This window comes from Calonectris borealis, chromosome 3, assembly GCF_964195595.1.
Source record: "Calonectris borealis chromosome 3, bCalBor7.hap1.2, whole genome shotgun sequence".
Classification (NCBI taxonomy): domain Eukaryota; kingdom Metazoa; phylum Chordata; class Aves; order Procellariiformes; family Procellariidae; genus Calonectris; species Calonectris borealis.
In genome coordinates, this window is record NC_134314.1 from 51,098,277 (window position 1) to 51,118,817 (window position 20,541).

General features: G+C 38.3%; 1 protein-coding gene across 3 annotated transcripts in view; it reads right to left on the reverse strand.

Annotated features, from left to right (window-relative positions):
- The window catches only part of PDSS2 (decaprenyl diphosphate synthase subunit 2), a 127,156-nt gene that overhangs the window by 64,243 nt on the left and 42,372 nt on the right, over positions 1 to 20,541 (reverse strand). The window contains exons 2-3 of one of the 3 annotated variants that reach the window (XM_075145617.1): positions 14,537 to 14,638; positions 9,339 to 9,470 (exon numbers count right to left, since the gene is read on the reverse strand). The exons of 1 other annotated variant lie outside the window; for it this stretch is intronic. In XM_075145617.1, the coding sequence (XP_075001718.1) occupies positions 9,339 to 9,470; positions 14,537 to 14,571 (167 nt within the window). In that variant the 5' untranslated portion in view covers positions 14,572 to 14,638. The remainder of the gene's footprint in view (positions 1 to 9,338; positions 9,471 to 14,536; positions 14,639 to 20,541) is intronic. One more of the 3 variants, XM_075145615.1, reaches the window with a different exon arrangement.

Here is a 20,541-nt window from a genome sequence, read left to right on the forward strand (position 1 = left end):
TATCAAAATATGCCAAAGATCAGTACATATTTTATATCAGTACATATTTTATACTTGTGGAGTAAAATGAAGACCTCCTCCTCAACTCCACCCCAGCAGATGGAAAATTTTGTAATATCTTCAGTTACGTTATATCAGAGTACTGTCTGAATCATATTAAGAAAATAAATTAATTGATACAGTAAACCTTGTAATACTTAACTTCACATTGCTACAATTTTCCAAGTATTGCAGACATTTGTATTGAAACTGCATAATTGCATTGTAAAATTTATCAAGGGAGAAGTTAATAGATTGTGCCTGGGAAGAGGACAGCTGGTACTTCAGCAGATGGGAAAGCACGGGAGATATTTTGGGACCGTAGGACAAATAAATTACATAAATATAGTTACTTAAGAACTCGCTGTGAAGCAATTGGTCATATTGACATCATAGTTCTGAGGGATAAGCAGTCCCCAGAGCTGTTGTGTGCTTTCATCACAGCACTGGACTGCACTTAGGTGATGGTTGGAAATTTCTCTTCACAAATACTATTTTTTTTTTTTTAAAGAAAACGTGAAAGTTCTCAAGCAGAAATTTGTTGCAAGGGAAAGATTTTACAGCAAACCACCAAAGAACAGCTCTGGCGAAGCGCTCTGGTACGTGGAGATGTCACGCCCCAGGAAGGCTGTACTAAGTCTTGTTAGCCGCAGGTCATCTGGCCTTTCTTTGAAAAGTTCCCACTAGGGTGAAGGCAGGATTTTGTTGCTCCCACAGCTGCTCCTGACCCACTGCAGAATTTCATCAGCGCTGCTCTGGTTTTGTATGCTATGCTGCACATCGTGGCAGTCCAGTACTCACTTCACAAGCAGTAGGAGGAGGAAGCTCCAGGAAAAGGGTGGGTGGACAGACAGACAGCAGGCAGCGTTATGGTTTCTCCAAGGTAAGCCATCCCTACACTGCTTTCCATGATACTGAAAATTACTTCCTTTTTAAAAAGCAAAACAAAATCTCTTTGTAATGTACATACTGAGTTTGCCTTGCTCAGCTATCTAGTGCGAAGCAGACTTATTTTGAACAAGGTTTGAGTCCATATCTCCGCACAATCTTTGGTTAGCTTTCACACAGTGCCTTCTGATTTATTCTACAGCATACAGAGAGGACCTTTTCTTATTCAACACATAATTCCTGTATTTGCACATACTGTGTATGCTGAAAACAATAAAAAGTTAATGAAGAAAAGTACTCGTTGTAATGAATTAGTAATATTGTTAGATTTGTATTTGGAGTTGATTTTTATGGTTGTCGGTTGAAGATGATCAATAGGAATATGTAATCAAGTTGTATGTGCTTTTCATCTCCTGAGACTCGTCTTGTAAATGAGATGAAGAATCTCACAGGATTTATCCTGGAGAGCAAAAACTAAATAGAATAATTTAGAATAATCGCTTAGATTTCCTCTCACTAAAAGCTAAGGGAAAGCTACCAATGATTGGGAAACAAAATTATACATTTCTTAAACATTATAAAAGACACTACTGCTCATATTTTGAGATACTTTTCCCATTATCTTTCAAACAAATAATTTTGTCAAGAGCATCGTACTTCTTAATGTACTTAGATATTGAATATTTTAGGACCATGCATTTCCTCTACCAGTTAATTAGCTAAGCTTTCAAAGCACATGCTAGTTGGGATGCTGCACCTTCACTGAAAGCCAGCCTTCCAGAAGATAGGAATAAGAACAGTAAGTCCCAAAGGAAATCATTTTTATGATAAAGAGCCCTAATGTGCCCCAGTAAAGGTGAGGATTGATTGTTATGGCCTATTGTTACTATAATTAGAAGTCAAACACCAATTAGCAGTTCTATTAATAAGATTAATCTTTGCAATATCTGCAGCTGAGACCCAGGGCTTGTGTGCAATAAGCCAGTGTGAATTTAAAGTGCAACAGCTATTCTGCACTAAAACTCCCAGTTTGAATACTTACACCAGACAAAAGAAAAAAGCTCTGCCTTTTTTGAGTTTTGAGTTCCTACATGCACTATTGGTCTTACTACATCTTTCTAATTCCTTGCTTTTTATTTTGTTTAAACATGTTCTATCATGATTTACATCATTGATGAGGATAGGTGCAATGCAGCACGAAGTCTCCCAAACTCCGGTTCACAGCCACTCCCTCTGCATTGCACCAGGTAAACTCAGACAGGTAGTAATGGAAAAAAAAATCTTCTTACAAATACAGAAGTACTCTTCACATGACAGGAGTCCATGATACAATTAGGCATCATTACTTACTTCAAAATATAAGGTAAGAAACAGTCAAATCCAATCTCCCAAGTTAATACACTGTACAGTTCAGAGTACAGAAAATGAAAGAAGGGCAAGGTCTGAAGATGAGGTGAGAAGTCACACACTCACATTCTTTGTATTTTTGTAGGTACCAAAATCATCATTTGTATGGTCATTCTTTGATTTTATTTCACCTGAGTTTTGTCTTTTACAATAACTCTCAAACAGAATTTGCCCACAGATAAACCTACGCCATGCAGGCTAGGAAGAAGGCTTTTATAAAATTTAGTAGCAGACAGGTCAAAGCAACCTCTAAGTGTCACTTACACCATAACAATACAATTAATCTCACCTTCACCAAAATTTACTCATGTTTGCCATGGCTTATTAGCCCAGAGGCTTTGTAATGGATTTGCATTTTCCTTTTTGCTTTTAAAGGGAGACTATCTGATTTCTTTGCATAGATCTATTAATTAATTCAATATAGATTTATGTGGAGACACTCACATTTTCAGTTAGAAAGCATTTAAACAATTATTAAAAATTACAAACATCTTTAAGCTTGTCTACAGTAGAAAGAATTTGCTGGCAAAACTTTACTGGTGAGCTGAGCAAGTGAAGATAGAGCTTACACAGTGAAAGACCTTCTTTGTCAGAATAACATCTACCTGTTCCTAAACCAGAACAGGTTTGCTATTGTAGTTACTCCAATTGGGGATGTGACAGTCTTCTGAGTCAAGAACAGCATTATCATCTCTCAGCTGCTCGGTCACATTCACAAGGACAGGACAGAGGCTACTCGTCAATAATTGGAGCTCTCAGGGAATGCAGAGCCCAGGGTGCACATCCTCATGAAGCATTTATTCTGTTTATCTCTCAAAGTGGAACAACTTTTACAATTTCTCTATTTCCAGAGAAGGTGTGCTCACACCTCATACACTATTATGCTAAATACACAAAGCAGAGTATTGCCATTTCAGATCCCTCTGAATCATAAAATCCCAGTTCAACAGCAGTCCAGGACACATGCAGCAGTAAAGTCAACAAACCAATGTCCATTTGTGTAAATTTGTGCAGACTGCAACTCTCAAAAGCGTACTATAACAAGTATATGACCTCTACACTTTTGACTACGCTAGTCCATATTTACCTTTACAGACTGAACTTGTCCAACGATCTTCATTCACATAGCTTCAGTTCCCTGGAGACAACCTGATTGCCTTTCATGCATACAGTAATTAAAGACTGCTCTAACAAGCACAGCATCACCTCTGTTATGACTGCCATGGCATGGGTTTTGGAGAAAGAACAGATAGAGCTGCAGATGGCGAGCTGTCACCTATGAGAAATGGAAGAGATTCCTAGTGTCCCCACTAATACACACCAACTTTTGCCGGCATATCCCTAAGACAGATAAGACCTTTATGCTTTGTTCTCATAATAGACCTTGCCACAGCCTACGTTACTAATTCTGAAAATCTTGGGGTGGAAATTTCTTTGGATATTTCAGCTCTCAAATGACCTTAAGGACACCTAACAGGCTAGATTATGCCAATATCACTGTGGCCTCTTGTGAGCTACATATTCATGAATGCACACCAACTACAGCATTAAACACAGAGCATGAGGCAGGGGGTAGAAAGTTCACTTATTTGTTTAAAACACATTTTGATTATCATCTTGTGAAGAAGATTATGTTCTCGAAAGACCTGACCTTCATGAAGAAAGTTAGACGAGTTTGACCTCACTGCTGACTCTACTTTGAGCAGGAGGTCCTATGAACCTAGATGTACTATCAACAGCATCTGGTTTACCCTGAAACGAGGGTAATGGAAGGTTGAACTTTCTCTGAAGACAATTTAAAGCTCTTTGGAATCCAGGGGAAGGAAATTAAGTTAAGGCAAAGCTTTGTTTTCATATCTAGCAAAGAAAAGCTGGGAGTAAGCTAGATGGAACTGCAAAGGTATACAGCAGTATGTCCTCTGTCCTTAGGGTCCTTAGAATGACGCTTACACCCTCCCGACTTCTTTGCAACTGAAGAAACTTCCAGACGAAAAGTAACGAATGGACGAATGAACCCTCTGGTTAAGATTTGGTATTTCTTGGAGACCTTTAAGTTGCAAATGAATGTTCCTTTAGAGAAGGTGAGATGACTTTGCCACAATGACAAAAAGCACGTGAAATCACACTGTGTGACCCGTGTGTGCGTGTTTCCAAAAAAGGGTACCCAGGGCTACTGGAACCTGACAAGCAAAGGACCCACCACCATAACAAGGTGCTGCTAACTTCCACTTAAATTGGGCTTTTGTTGGAAACAACATCAATGCTGGTTCCAAAATCATTACTAAAACATTAAGTAAAAGGAGTACATGTTCATGATTACTGTCACTACAGTATTACCACCACTCTTCCAAGCAGCAGGAAGAATTCTGATTCAGAGACAAGTTTATCCAGTGAGTACCACCTTCTTGTAGGAAAACATGTTCATCTTGCAAGAGATGAATTCCTGGAGCTTTAAAGGCCAGTTGCATCATTCTGAGGGAGAAAAGGCAGGGACAGAGCCCAGTATTGATAGTACCAATCCAGCAATCTGTTTGCTGGATTTACCAGGTTTTAGTACAGATCTGAAATAGTACTTTCTATATTCCACTCTACACACACACGTAGACACACACTTGCCGACTTTGGTAGAATAAAAAGGTCTTTGCTTGTCAATGACCATAGGATCCACTAGTGTGAATGCACAGGCAGATATGACTGAAAAAAGGATTTTTTTTTTTTTCTTTAAACCTCTAACAACCATCCAAGGAAATCTGCAGAGCTGACTCAATGGATGTCAGTGCTAGAGGGTATTTTTGAAACTGGCACTAATGGCAAAAAAAAAAAAAAAAAAAAAAAAGAAGATGCAAAACATGAGAGAGAGAAGAAAATAACTTGCTGTATTAGAGCCAAGGATACTGAGGCCTGAGGAGATGGCGTAAATTTGTTCTTTGGTGTCACTTGCATTTTAAGCTGCAATATAGAAGCTATGTGAGGAATTCGTTACTCAATATAAAGCCAAGGAGATTCCTCAGTCCCCAGCCAGTAGTGTCTGGCAGTGCCAGACATGAACAGAAAAAGATACCCCTTTGGGTATTTAGTGAGAGGGCCCAAGCCAGTCTTGGTATCTTCAACTGTAAGAATCTAGCTCCAACTATGAAGCATAAAGCTGTAAGTGTTCAGAAACCATATGATCCTGGAGCTTCAATTAAACACCTCACTTCCAGCAGCAAAGTAAAAGAACAGCAAGCTGCATACTTGACTATCCAAGTGAGTTTTGCTCTGAAAGGAGGCAACAGAGAGGAATGTCAGACTCTAGTATAATCACCAGTCAGGAAAAGGATCTCAAAGCTCTTATGAAGCTCTAGGCTCCTGCGTCATGTCTAAGGTGTTCTCTGATACTATTAGGATGATAAATTATCATTACTTAGATGCTGCCTAAACCCAAATGCGAGTTCTGCTTTCTCTTTGGCACAGGAGTGGGAAGGAGTTTCAAGGGAATATGGGATGCACGCTTGGCTTGAGTACAGGCAATGACATCAACCCTTAAATGATACTGCTTGTGTACTCTGTAGTGAGCACTGCACTTCATCATTACATTTGCAATGCTTCTGTAGCCAAGGAAATATTTTCCTAAAGGCTAAGAGACCAGCAGAAAGTTTCAACTTCAGGAAATCTGTCCAGCAGCTGAAATAGAGCTGTTTATCATGCTGCTACTTCTCCTCTTCATCCTCTTTTGGGATCACTGGTGCTGAGCTGCAAGTAAAGCCAGGTTCTTTTCCCTGCCAATAGGAATAAAGTCAGGTTGCTGGCAACATGATAGGGAGGTGGCTGTACAGAGTAAAGCACGCCAAGCAGACTTTTATAACACTTATCTTCAGCATGGCTCATAAGGCAACCAGCAGTTGCTATGATATCCTTGCATACAATGACCCCCACGCCCCCAGCTTAATGCGGGCAGAACACATCTCCTGCAAATTATGAAGTGCTAAAGCTGGAGGCAATGCCGGCCAGAGGCAGCACCATATAACTACGCTAGCCCTGTTCCTCTAACTACCTAAATTGTAATCCTCATTATTCTGGAAAAGATTGCTCTCTGGTAGCAGGCATCAGTTTTGTTCCATTGTGTACCAGTAAAAAACAGATGCCAGCTAAGCAGCTAGCTAAACTATTTTTATACATTTAGGTCAATTGCCCCATGAATTGACATAGCTAGAGAACAGGAGAATAGGATAAAAAAAAGGTTTTTTTGCTATTCCAAATTCAGCTCTCAGTGTCTTTCTGTTTTAATTACAGTTATTGTATTGCTTGCTTATATTGTGATTCAAGAATATGAAATAGGGAGAAAAGGTTATGTAGAACATGCCAGATTCCAGGATGAAAAAGTCCACCACGCTTGTTTTGTGGTTTTCTAAGTTAAATAATTATCGCACTGTTATATCTTCCTGGTCACAGATTGTACGTTTAGTGTAGTACCAGATATAGCAGACTGATCTAACCTGGCTATCCACTGTGGGACTGAGTATTTAAAGAGAGCACAAGAGCTGGTTCCAACACAAACAGGGGGAAAAGAAAGACTGGGCTGGTGCAATCGCTGACAAGTACTGGAACTATTTAGCTCATGCTCGGATTTCAGGAATGTAATTAATTAATCACTACTAAGTACCCTAAAATCAAGTGAGCCATACCCCAGCTAATAGTCCACAATCTAACATTCACAGCATATAAGTGTCAGGCAATGAAGATGCTCATTACAGTGCCAGAAATAATATTTCCAGCATAATATTATATATAAAGATGAAGTAATTATATGGCATGGCAACAAAAAGCTGTACAGTTTACAGCTGAGCTGAAAATCTGTAAAAATCTATTTCCAAAAAATACTTTCCAAAACTGGAGGCATATATGAACAATAAAGGATTAAGTGTATTTATTCACTTCATATCACTGAGAGATATACTTTGCCTTTGATATGTATATATACACACCATAAGATAGCAGACAAAAATGTACTAATGGAAAACGATGTCCTTTTGTTCTTATTCAGGAGAAAGCAGTTTTGTAAAACACTATTTGTAATATATAAAACAATCACAAAAGCCCTTTAAGATCACAATTTTACAAGCTGCCTGTTCTCTTTGCTTTATACAATGGAGAAATCAAAATCAGAAATTAGACTCACATTTACGAGTGTATTTGGAAAAGTACCTTATATAAAGAAAGGAGTCCAAAGTCAAAAGCAAAGCCCACAGTGACTTCAGTGGAGGGCAAGAACTGGCCATTATGGCACAAAATGAAACAACACATCAGCATTCTCCTAGTGTGCATCAGTTTGCTCGTATTTACGCCATGCTACAGACTTAAAGTGTCATTGAAAATCCATTTAAATTAACAACTCTATAGTTATCACTTCTGCAGACAGTAATGAACCTTAAGTGAACCTGTGTGGGCGTATTCAAAACTGCTTCATTTTTGGAGTACCTTTGTAACTCTGAACCAGATATTATAATGGCTATTGACTTGCTCAAACTTAGATTATTAGGCTAGATTTTCAGCTGGTTGAACTGGCATAGTTCCAATGATGTCCATTTACACCAACTGGCTCATTATTAATTCAAGGTCTTATTTGCTCCTTAATGAATACTTCCACTAGTCACCTTCCCAACGGCAGCTTTAAACACTCAAACGTTACCTCCATGGTCAGAATCATCATACTCAAGAACTTAGTTATCAAAAAATAATGCTTTTTCTCTCCTTTTATGAGGCATACTTAAGGTAAACTTTTTAAATCATTTACAAAACAAACTAAAATACCTCCTGTGCCATAATTAACTAACTAGAATTATGCTTTCATACAGCATCATTTGCATATAAATATAAAAATTTTACAACCCTAAGGGGACAATAAGGACGAAACAAAACAAGAATGGAATTAAACAGCTAAAGGGACAACACAGCCCTCCATAACAAGCCTCTTTTATAGCCTTGTCTTTTTTCTTACTTATTGTTATTTCTGTCTGTACATATTCATACATATTTTCCTTCTCTGTTATTTTAAGATACTACATATATTTTAACATCTTTATTTGTTTCGTCTTTTCAATTTTACAATGCTATCTTGGCACTTCTAAAAGTCAGGATACAAACATGTCACTAAGTTTGTGTATCTTCATTTAATACATCACAGTGGTCAGAAAGACAATTAACAGAAAATACGAGTGTTTGTTCCCTCAACCAAGTAACACAATTTTTCAAAAGGATTTCAAAAAAATTCAAATTTTACAATTTTTCAACCATATCTCACTTATTACTTCACTGGAACAGTTAGCTGTCAAATATACAAAGGAAAGCAACCATTGTTTTTGATTACTGCTGTTACTAGTATTAAGTAATTTAGTTTAAACACTTAAAAAAATATTTAGGAACTTGATGAAGCTGAATTATCTCAGTGAGAGCCTGAGGAACCTTAATGGTAGGCTCAGTAATTCTGCTGTGACACATGGGAGGTAAAAACTTTATTCTACACATTCTGCTGTTTCACGGGAAAATATCCTTCAAATGGGCTATCACAAAACTTATGTGCTCAGTGAAACCAATTGGTATTCCACAAGACTGGCAATCTGACTCTGAAATTTCTAGTACGTAGGTGTACCCAAGTAACACCTGAGTAACTGAAAATGGAAATACTCTATTAAAAAATATTTTCTAGCATCTTTACTTTTTGGATTCCAAGTACATCTCAACATAAACTTTCAAATAACTATCTTGATCCAAATGTTTTTAATTTGGTTGTGCCCAAAAGCCACAATTAAGAAATAGGCGTGAATATTATAAGATCTATACAAAGAGTAGGAAATGGTTTCTACCGTGGAAAGCTTATAATAATTGTGAGGAACAAAGTTTTGTAATAAGGTAAGTACTGATTTTCCTTAACAGCTGAGTAGGCCACTTAAGATGCTTTGATACCACCATGAAGTTGCCCATCAAATGTACCTTGGCGTATCTTGCTAAAGAAAGTTATTACATACCTGGAATAAATTCCACTGACCATGTTGTGCTGGAAAGAGAGTTCTGCCGTGCTGGGTCCAGCAGCTTTGGAAATAAGCAATACGACCAAACCTCGCATCTGTAAATTATTTCGGCTATCGTACACAAAACCCCTGCAAAAAGGAAAGGAAAAAAAAAAGCATGCTTTCACAATCCATTTTCACTGGTCATATCAAAGTGGAAAGAAAGACTCAGACTTCAGGCTGCCATCATTTCATCAAGTCTTTAATATTCACGTTCGCATGGAAATAAGCTACAATTATTAATCATGATCTTTTGTCATCCTTTACCTGACACTTACAATCAAATACTAGTATTGCAGAGAAAATCAAGTATTCAGGATTAAATCTTGTTTATTTCCAAGGAGCAGCATATGTCCTGCATTTCATGTCATGTCATGAAAGGAGTATTTCAGAATAATTCAATGTGATCTACTGTAACAGGAACATAAGAGCTTTCAGTTTGTTGTTTGAAGTACAAAAAAGCCAAAAGAAGCCTTGTACTTCAAGAGAAGGGAAAGGAGGAAAGGTACAACCAAAATCTATAACCTGCTGAAAGAAAACCGTTTAGATCAGAGTGGCCAAGAACAGATCGCACAATACATACAGATCGTCCAAGTACATTAGGAATAGACTTTGCAGAACCTGATGAAAGACGTAAAATAAAAGTTAGAGATAAATGAAGTAGAGACAGGCTGTTTTAAACAAAAGAACTGTTTCAAATGTTGCACCTTTAAATTCAGGGTCAGAAGGAAACTGCCCCCAAAAACGTATCTGTTGAAAGCAATTCTAAATGACCACTTAGATATTCAACTCAGAAATTAACTTGTTTTAAAGCAAGCTTAGCTTTCCTTTTTGACTGCAATGTCTCCAATTGTATTCTTCCTGTCCTTGTCAAGCTGCTTTCTACTTCCTATATTCATCAATAAGGGTAAATAGCTAGAAGAAAGGATAATACATTCCAGATGCTACTAAATCTGTAAACTAGTTGCCAAAAAATAAGAGCTCATATCTGCAATATCATCTAGATATTTGTTAAATAAATCATCTGAAGGACTACATCACAGATTACTAAGCACTTCAACTCATTTTATTCCAGAGTACAATTTTAGCCCTAATAACTGAAGGAAATCAAAACAGAACTGTGTGAAAATCTAAGATGTTGATCTTGGAAGTACATTTGAATAAAGAAAACAGTGGATGCAACCTAAAGTTTCATGTGGATGTTTTTCATTACATTTACACCACTTCACAACGCAAGACTATCTTCAGTATACTATTTAATTTACACAGACACATAAACATTAAAAAAATAGTAATTTAAATAGCACCCTTCTGTGTGAAAGCTCTTGTGCTACTGCAAAAAAAATCTTGACTTCTTTTCTTGAGTCTTTACAACCCTTCCTACAGCGATGGGGAAATGGCCCAAACTACATGTCTCAAAAAGCTCTAGAAGAATGAGAGGGTCCGCCCAGGTAGCTGGTACTAGACAGCTACTGGGCTTGACCGTCACACCTGCACTGATTCCAGGCTAATGCTTCCCTCTCCAGAGAAGCCCTGAGCTCACACTCAGTGCAGCTACAGCCTACAAACACCACTAACAATTAATGCAAGAGCAGGCCAGTATGGCTCGCATGGCTTTCTACCACAACCCACAACATTTTTAGCTTTGGTGGGGTCTAACGAGCCAAACGAGGCCATGGCTGTTTGTTCTGTACCTTTCTAATATGTCCTCATCCCATTTGCTTCACCTGTAGACCAACAGACTGGAGCACCCAGGACAAGTTAGGGGTGGGGTGCACCGAGCCTGGCGGCACTACACCCCACGCTCTCAGCAACGTGGGCAGCTGTGGTGCTAGAGAAGGTCCCAACTTCTGCTAAATTTCCAAAAGAGAGAGCAAGTGTGTATGGCCTCAGACAGTAACAGAGTTTGGTTCAACTAAGTTGAGGTTTTAAGAACTAAGTGGATACCAAACGTTTACAGTCAAAGCTGAAATTTAGCCAAAAGCAAGCACTAGCCACCAATCTTCGTCTGCAATAATGCAATTAAATGTTAGTCTCTCTTAACAGAGCAGTAAAACGCAAATAGCAATTAACACATTACCTTGCTAGCTATCTTAAAATAAACCAATTAAAATGTTTCTGAAAATTAGAACATGGCTAATCAATATTTTAGTGGAAGACATTCAGCACAGATTTTAGCACATGAGATCCAAACGTAACTTCCTGAGGAGAAACCATGCCACAGAGCCACCAGCTCTCACTCCTTCCATCCTCAAAGATCCTTTAAAAAAACAATTAAAACAAACCCTGAATAAAATGGCATAAGAACCACTGAAAGGAAGGTACTATATAACTTCCCAGAGCAGACAATGATTTCTTTTGTAGACCAGTCCGCAGTACTTCCCAACCACTCAAATCCAGGAAAGCTTGTGCAGCTCAGATCTCTCCCCAAGAGCACACGCTGCAGTCCTGCAACGTCCACCTTTATTTTGCTTACCAAGTACGTGTAGTGAAGGATTTTAAAGAGGAGGGGACAGTTGTTTGCCTTCAGTATCCTGTGAATTTATAACTTGCCTACCTTTATTCTCACCGAGCACACAGATAACTAACTTGTCTTACCAGGTTCCCATATACAGTTAATAGAATGCAGCCAATACCGTTAAACACTTAAAACTGTATAGATTTCCAAAGTCTGAGCCACAGTGAACATTAAACTACCCAGGAAAAAACAGAAAATACAAATAATGAATAATATATAGTGTGTATGTATCCTGTATACAGAATTCATAATTGTTTGTGGTGGTGTAAGTACTTCTCTGGCTTGAACTTCAGTTGACCACATTACTCACAAGCACACAAGTTACACAGATGATGCAATTAAATTCAAAGATATTTCCTCAACACTATTTACAATTCCATCATTTTTAAAGAAAAGTGGTTTTAGGAAAAAATTGCTTCTTTTCCCATATATGTATGCTGGTAAAATTAGAGTGCCTTACTAAATGCAGGATCCTATGAGAAATGAATATCACTTTAAAAAAAAAAAAAAAAGGCAAATTATGGTGATACTTTTAACAATCAGAACACTTCAGGTTTTCATGCCCAGTGCTCTACAGCTTGCCAAGGGACAGGATATTACAGAAGTAGAGAAGAAAGGTATTCACCACAGGATTATAAAGCACTGGCCTTTAAATAAGCCTCTGCCTAGATAGACATGACTAGAAGTGAAGCACTACAGTGCTTCTACCTGATTCAGACTAGGTGAAGAACAGAAGCAGAAAATTACCTGTGCTGAAAAGACTCAAAACAGTTTCACAGCAATAACAAAAACAAGTGTTCAGAGCTTCAGGGGGGTTGCAACACCGCTAGCAACGAATGCCTTGCATTCTTAGCAGAAAACTATTAATGAGAAGTGCAGATTGGGGAGGGGGGGAGAACAGGACGTAAAAATTACATAGTGTAATAATGAGGAGCAACATCCTCTGTCATTTCTACGCGCAATCGTATAGCCTCTATGTTACATATGGTTTGGATGTAATTTTAGACAGGATTTTCTATGAATTACCAAACCAGCAGTCAAAGTCTAATTCCATTCAAAAACATGACTGAAGTTGTGCTACTGACATGTAACCTATCCACTCTAAAGCAAACCACATTAGACTTGAAACAAGTAAAGCCTACGGTGATCATCCTTTAGACACTAGAAACTACTGCAGCTACTTGACATGGCTTCAGGGGTCACATTCACATTCTGAATTAAGCTCCCAAGAGATATTCTGCACGAGTAACAGCTACACAGAAGTCTTCCAGATGGTGCAATTAGTCTTGATGGGTATGTGGCAGGAGACAGGTGCCTCTAGGGGAAAAAGTGAACTAAAAGCAACCCAAGTGAAATTGTGCACACAAAAAAAGATGCATCAAGCTGAGACTCTTTCGGAAAACTCCTGCTGAACACAAGTACATGCATAGGGTACCCAAAAAAAAGAAACATTAGCACAATTGCTTGCTCTTAGAGGCTGGGTGTCTCACAAATTACATACTTCATCCTCAGAGAACCGTATACCAAAAAAGGTAGGCAAGTCCAACACTTCTACAATTCAGTTTTGCAAAACATTAAGAAATTGGAGGGGTGGGGAGGGAAAAAAAACCCAAAACCCGAAGGCAGGCATTTACTCTAGATATTATCCCTGTGACAGAATAACCCATTTAAAAACTGGAAGATTCACAGTTTTAAATACAGAACACTGTTCACAAAAAATTCATCTTGCGGCACAGGGGAGAAGCGCCGAGCTCTGACACACGCGCAGTATGACACTGTACAGGCACAAGAGACTCACACCACCCACTCAAGCAATGACACTGGCTAATAGCTAATGTGCTGCAAATTACACCTCCTACTACCAGAGTCCGTCTGCTGCAGAGAATAAATCAAGCAAACATGAGCATTTCGCTTAATGCTTTGTGTATTTCTCCACATGTGCAGCCATTTCAGTAGACTTTGCAGTTAAAATATTAACCTCCAATAATTGTCAGGTTTAACTCCATCAGTAATTTACACTTTCATTAAAAAAAAAAATTGACTATTTATTGCAAGCACCATTCCTATTTTTGAGCAATCTTGTTTAAATACTGCAAAGATTTTAAATTATTTGCATGAGACAAACCCAGCTAATGTTCTTACCACTTTTTTCATTAAATTAAACTCTGAAATTAAACAATAGAGAGAAAATATGGCAAATACAAAAATTACTGTAAGGAAGAGATGGACATGGGCGAAATTTCATGGTAACAAATGGGAGTTAAAAAAAAAAAAGCACAGGCAACTGTGAAGTCAACTGACTCTGCAAGTGGGTGTAGCAGAAGAGAGCATACTTATGGGTAGTAGTGCTAGTTCAAATTTAACCACTAAGAATACAGAACAAATTTCCCGTCAAAACAGACATGATGAGGTATTTTGGAAGGGTCAAAAAGGGGTTGTTAAATGTTTAGTCAAATGTTTTTAGTATTTCCCAAATGTTCTGCTCATGACCGAAGCAAACGAGAGCTGCGGGATCTGCAGCCCTTTCACCAGTTACCCCAGCAGGCCAGCGGGAGCCCCTCCACCGCCGCCCGGGTGTGCGCTCCAGCCACTGGCCTGCTGCTAGGGGCTGAAGTGAACAGCTCGCTGTCCTCCTCACCTCCGCTGGCGATTCTGCTCTTCCTTTCCATGCATTTTATTGAAGGTGTCCCACTGACAAGATCAATCGTTTTGTTTGAGGTCACACACGAGCTCTGTTTAGCTACAAGGGGAAGGAAAACAGAGAGAGAGACGGGGTGGTGATCAGCCATTCCTCTGCCTTCCCACCTCAGACATCAAATAAAAGGAGGGGAAAAAAAAAAAATCACCTGTTCACACAGCTCTAATAAAAAGCAGCTGGGAAAGTCTGTAACAGAACCAAAATCGATTATGCCGATGAAGAAGATTTATAAGCCTAGGATAATGTCGTTGAAAACACAGGCTAGTTTTAGGCTGAAATACAAACTGTTGTGAAAAAGAAACCCCTCTATTCAAACTGACAATCCAGGATGTGACAATATAAACATAGTTTTAAACCTGTAACGTCTTGGGAAAGTAACATCTATTTTGCTCAATACAGAAGAGTTATCAGGATGCGCTCATGGTTACAGGTGCAGGTAAAAAACCCCACACTTTTTCAGAATTAATTATAACTGACAATGCTATATTTAGTCCTAGAGGTAAGGCATGGAGCTATGCGGCAAGACTGTCGGCTTCTTTATTAGAAATGCAAGACTTCTACCAGCCTCAGGGCTTTTATCCAATTTGCTTTATTAATGACTTGTCAGAAGTAAATAAGAGAAAACTCGCTGACATACTCATTTTTTTAAACGGATGTTGAACCGCTGTATTATAGATGCGCTTATCTGAATCATAGGATTCACTATATGACCATATGATCACACTCAAACATGCATACATTTAAACACTCAGAGCATTTATTTTTATATATTTGAGGTATGCTAACAGCAGTCTATAGCAACTTATTTTCACCTGCTACTCAAGTTTCAAGTATATAAATTAAATACCCTTCCGCACAACGTATCTTCAAAACACATTAAAAAACCCTGGTCCATTCCAACATCCATGGCCAGACCTGTAGAGGGGGATCAGCCTTGTCACCATGCGTGTTTTGAACACAATTCAGCAGGGGGGAGAAGACAAACTTACTTCACATGGGGAGAACAGAATTTAAAAATGGGATTCAAGTTAAATATCCATCCCATGGAAGTGACAGAAGGAGGGATGCTCTGAAACCCATGAGTCATCTCAACTTAAAAGCCCACTGGAGGCTGCAGAAAAGAACACGTGCATTTCAGAAACTTATTCCTGGGCTTGGACAACTAAACATCTCTTTGCGTATGGAAAGTAAGTTTTGGGGTTCAGGGGAATTTCTTTACCTGAAAAACAGGGTTGTGATGGGGATGGGGCTCCTTACCATTATGTAACTGTCTAGTAATTAAAGGGTTTATCCAGTAAGAGCAGACCTGTGTAATGGGTCAGGCCAGGCTTGGGGGAATTGATGTTCCCATCCCACGTTGTGGGAAGGTGCTCTTATGGCAGGTCTATCTAACAGCACTCCTGCTCTCCCTGCCTCCGAGCAAACGAGGGGTCTCAACCCATTAGCTTTGTGAAGCCAATCACAAAGAAACACAAGATTTCACAGACAAAAACCAAAAATGACTCTGACGTGAAGAAGACAGAGGCCTGTCTCTGCACTGGCTCTTCATCCAAAGCCAAAAAAAACCCCAAAACCGGCAATTTAGATGTAGAGTGGCCTTCACTTATGATACAAAGCAACTTTTTAATAACTCCGACCACCACACGGTGTGACGCTTGGATAGTCAAGCCAAGATGGTAACTTGCTCATGTGCAAAAGAATGGTTGTGGCCCAGTGAGAACGTACCTGCCTGAAAGCTCACAGTTGCACCTCTGTAGGCATAGTCGCTGAATAACTCGCACAGACAATGTTGTATCTATGCTTCCATTTGGCTAGTCTCAGTCTTAAGAATACTTCATGAATCGCAACCAAGGCCTTCAGTGAAAAACAGGCTCAGTTCCACAAAAGCTGCAGCATTTTTCAGGATGCAAAGAACTTTATTGATTTGGGTAACTTTTTTTGCATTTATGAAGTCTCAGACACCTACTCACCTGCACAGAGTGACTAATCACTCAACGTACACTGAAAATACAGCTTGTATGAAATTCAGGAATTCAAGTGTCCCAGAAATCCACATAAGGTGTGTCTTAAAAATATTAAATATATTCTTCACAAACCGAATAGAAATATAACAAAGAATATCTTAGTTGCTTTATCTTGGAAGAAGGTTGCAGGAGCATACCTTCTAGAACAGGAAGCTTCTGGAGGAGAGCTCCTAAGGTCCTTTCCAACCTGCGTGACTCCATGAGAGTAGAAAATAGCTGCTCAGCTTTCACAGGATTTTGCTTACAAGGAGAAACATTTCTTAAGTAAAGGTGAAAAATTCCATGCAAAGTTTCATCATTCCATTGCTTATTAAATGGGATCTTCACAGGGACTGGGAGTTAGAAAACTATGCGTAGAACGGCAGGAGGTGCACAGAACTTGGGGTCAACTGCATTATTTCCAGAACTAATTTATAACAAGAGGAAGTCTTAAGACATAACTTTTTGAAGGATTTCTAGGAAAAGTCAGAGCACCCTTCAAGATCAGAAGAGAGACTGATCTCTTTCTGGAGTTGCTACATGTACCTATTTCTTCAGGCTTTAGTATATATCCCACATATTGTACTACTTTCAAGAAGGAAATTCCAACAACGTTTTATACACAGCAATGATCACAGAAGATGGACCCTTCTAGGAAACTATAAAAGTCAGAAGGTTAAATAAAGTTGTGGAGATTCAAATGGGCAAGATCCCACAAAAATCAAGTCTTATCCTAAAGATGAAGTTTAAGAAACTAAACAGGTGCAGGCAGGTGCAAAGCAAATACTGATACTTGGCCTTGGTTACTTGTAGTTCATTGTACTTGAGCATTTACAGCTCCTAGAAACCAACACAGCCTTCGAATTCTTGAAAGAAAAAAACACAAAGTTTTGCCTGGAGCCTGTAGAACGCCATTCAGACACTCGTATCAGTCTACCATCCACTGCTACTAGGTTTACTGGGTTTCCCAAAGGCAGAGATTATTTGAATTATTGCCATGAAGATCAGCTACATACTTGCATATTATTTTACAGGTTTTCTTTATGTACTTACTTCCTTTAGGATAGTCTATACCCTAGGATCAATGGGAGGAGTTAAAAAAAACCCAACAAACAAAAACATTCTAAACTCCCATTTTTCTGCAAAACTTATGACCAGCTGAGGAAGAAGAGGAAAAAGTTTTGCTTGCTAAGAAGAAGGGAACCACCAACTTTTTCCACTTGAATGAAGATGCACAGCAACAGTTTGAAACTAATGTTTCAAAAGAGCTGGTTTTCAGTTGCATGGTCATTGAAGATCTGAAAACAGCCTACTATGGACTCGGAAAAAAAACACTATAAAAATAAAGAGCAGCTATAATCAGACATTCATCTCAAAGATATTGATTATTCAGAAAAAAGTTGTTTTGTTTTGTTTTTTTAAATAATTCTACCCTCCACCCATCAGATCTTATGAGTGGTAGGGGCAGGGCAAAAAGGACTACCTTAAGGACAACACTAAAGACACCACACAGAAAACAAACCACGAAAATGTATTTTTAAACCAACTGCCAGTCTCTGCTGTTTTTCCTGGTCAGTGTTTGACTTGATCTTGGAATGTGATGTGGATAGCAGGCAAGCTAATACCAAAAAATGCAGTTAGTGTCTGAGTGCAATTACTCTGACCAGCAGTAGCTTGCAGGTCTGGCACCCTTATTTTTCTAACCACAAATACTTAGACAGAAGTCTAATTTTTGTGTGTCTGATTTCTCCATCAATATTTACTTTATTTAAACTTTGTGGGAGGTCTAAGCACCCCACTGTCAACCAATATCAACAGGTCTACTCAAACACAAGACTACCTTTTTGAAAACAGGCTCTCTCTGACGCAGGAATATTCTGCTAAGTGAAAGCAATACAAATATTTCTGCGGAGTTCTGTGAATGACAGAAATATGATTAGCTTCACAAGGCTAATGAATTCAGACACCTCTGGAGGTCCAGTGTCACTTCAGCAATATTGTAATTGTAAAGCCTGTCATAAAAATGTATTTTGCATTAAATAAACTCTACTAGGGATATGCAACAATGAAATAGGTCAACTTCTGGCCGTTAGCTCACACTGAAAATGCCCACAGCATGTTTTACAAATGGATGAAATATAAAAAGGCAAAAATGTTAGGATATGTATTGTCATAACAGAATGATCTAAAAAGTTCTTTTAACCTTCTGTACTGAACAATATTTCTAAATAACAACTTAACTGATCTTCAGCATTATTCAGATTAATTTATTACAAATATTTATTACTTAAAAACACTGAAGGCTCTTTACTAGTAGTGAAAAGGAGGTTCCAAGTTCTGTGCTTCAATGGATTGTTTTCACTTAAAGTAAGTAGCTTAAGCCAAACACACACTAAGAGTCCTATAAATACAAATCTTCCTTTAGAAAGAAAGAGAAATTGTTTTAAGCGGTTGAAAATCAACCAGCGCCATTAGTCCAAATGCAGCACCTCTTCTAAAGACTCTACAGATTTGTCACTACCTACTGAAGTTAAGTGGTTATACACAGCAGAAGCCTTTCATAAACCGGTGAGGAAAAAAAAACACCTTAAAACACAGTGGAGAATTAGGACAGAATGCAAGGCAGCAATATGTACATACAGTCACAAATGGGAAGAAATATAAATACTTCCAGACACTATGACAAATGTATATACTTCTAAATACTATACACTGAGGGCCTTTCAAGGGTTTATTTCAAGTAAAAAATCAATTTTAAGCCAATAGTGGAGAATACAGACAAACCTAGACCATAACTCTTACCAGTATAATCTTCATTTTGCTGTTTTTCTCCAGATTACTGATTCTAGAGAGTCTCTTCTCAGTGAGATCCAGGTGCCTGACACTGATAATTAAGATGAATCTGGGTTTTTACGCAGGTAAGAAGTATTTTCAATGTGACCTCCACACAAATTGCATAGTTTTCACTCCGCTGTGTCAATATCACAATCAGGCAAGTTTGAACAGGAAAATCTCCTTTTACAAAGATAAACACAAACCACAACAAATATCTGCTCCCTTTTCCTGCACCATTGCTAAGCATCAAATAAGCTCATTAAGTTACCAGCAGCATGTTTAAATTTATGAAGTCACAAAACAATATAGAGTGCAAAAATGCTGAAAGCATTTTACGGTGAAGCAACTGTTGGGAAAAAAATCACTAGAAAACTTTAGAGATTTTTCTATTCTTTTTCCCTCAAAAAAGACAAGACTTTAGAAGGCTTGAGATTTTAAGCAAACACTTGTGGTTTTGGAAATGCTGGTTTCCATGGCAACCAGTAAGGTCTTCTTTATATAGCATTATAAACAGATGGTAAAGACCGGTCATGTTTGCTTCTTTGCCAGCATATCAATAGAACTGCTGTACTACTCTATCTCATGTATTAGAGTTATTAAGTAACTTGGGTATTTGAGCAACAAAATCTACGAATCAGACATGCTTAACTAGTACCTTTTTTTTCCATAAACACATGAAGATTCTCAACAGTAAAGTCACTGTAGTCTATATAGTCAGATTCCTTTGGCAAAGCTTTTTATAAATGTTTTCTCAGCACTTGCCATGCAGGGTACATTATTACCACAAATATAAATCTAACAGGGATTAAAATAATGAATTTGAACAGGAAATAGAAATGTGACTATATTTACACCCACTGGTATTAAAGCGTGCTTCAGAATTACATTTTTGTTGTATTACATTTGGAATTATTCAGAGAAGATGTAACAAACTGTAAATGCACCCTCATCATGTCATAATAAGCAGAGGTTATTCTTGCAGGCAATTTGTTGCATTTTAATCTTTCAATTGTAGCTATGTTACACCACGTGCAAGTGTCCTTGTTTTATAGATGGCTGGAAGTATCAAGAGAACTTAAGTTGGTACAGCACTTGGTTTGCTACCTC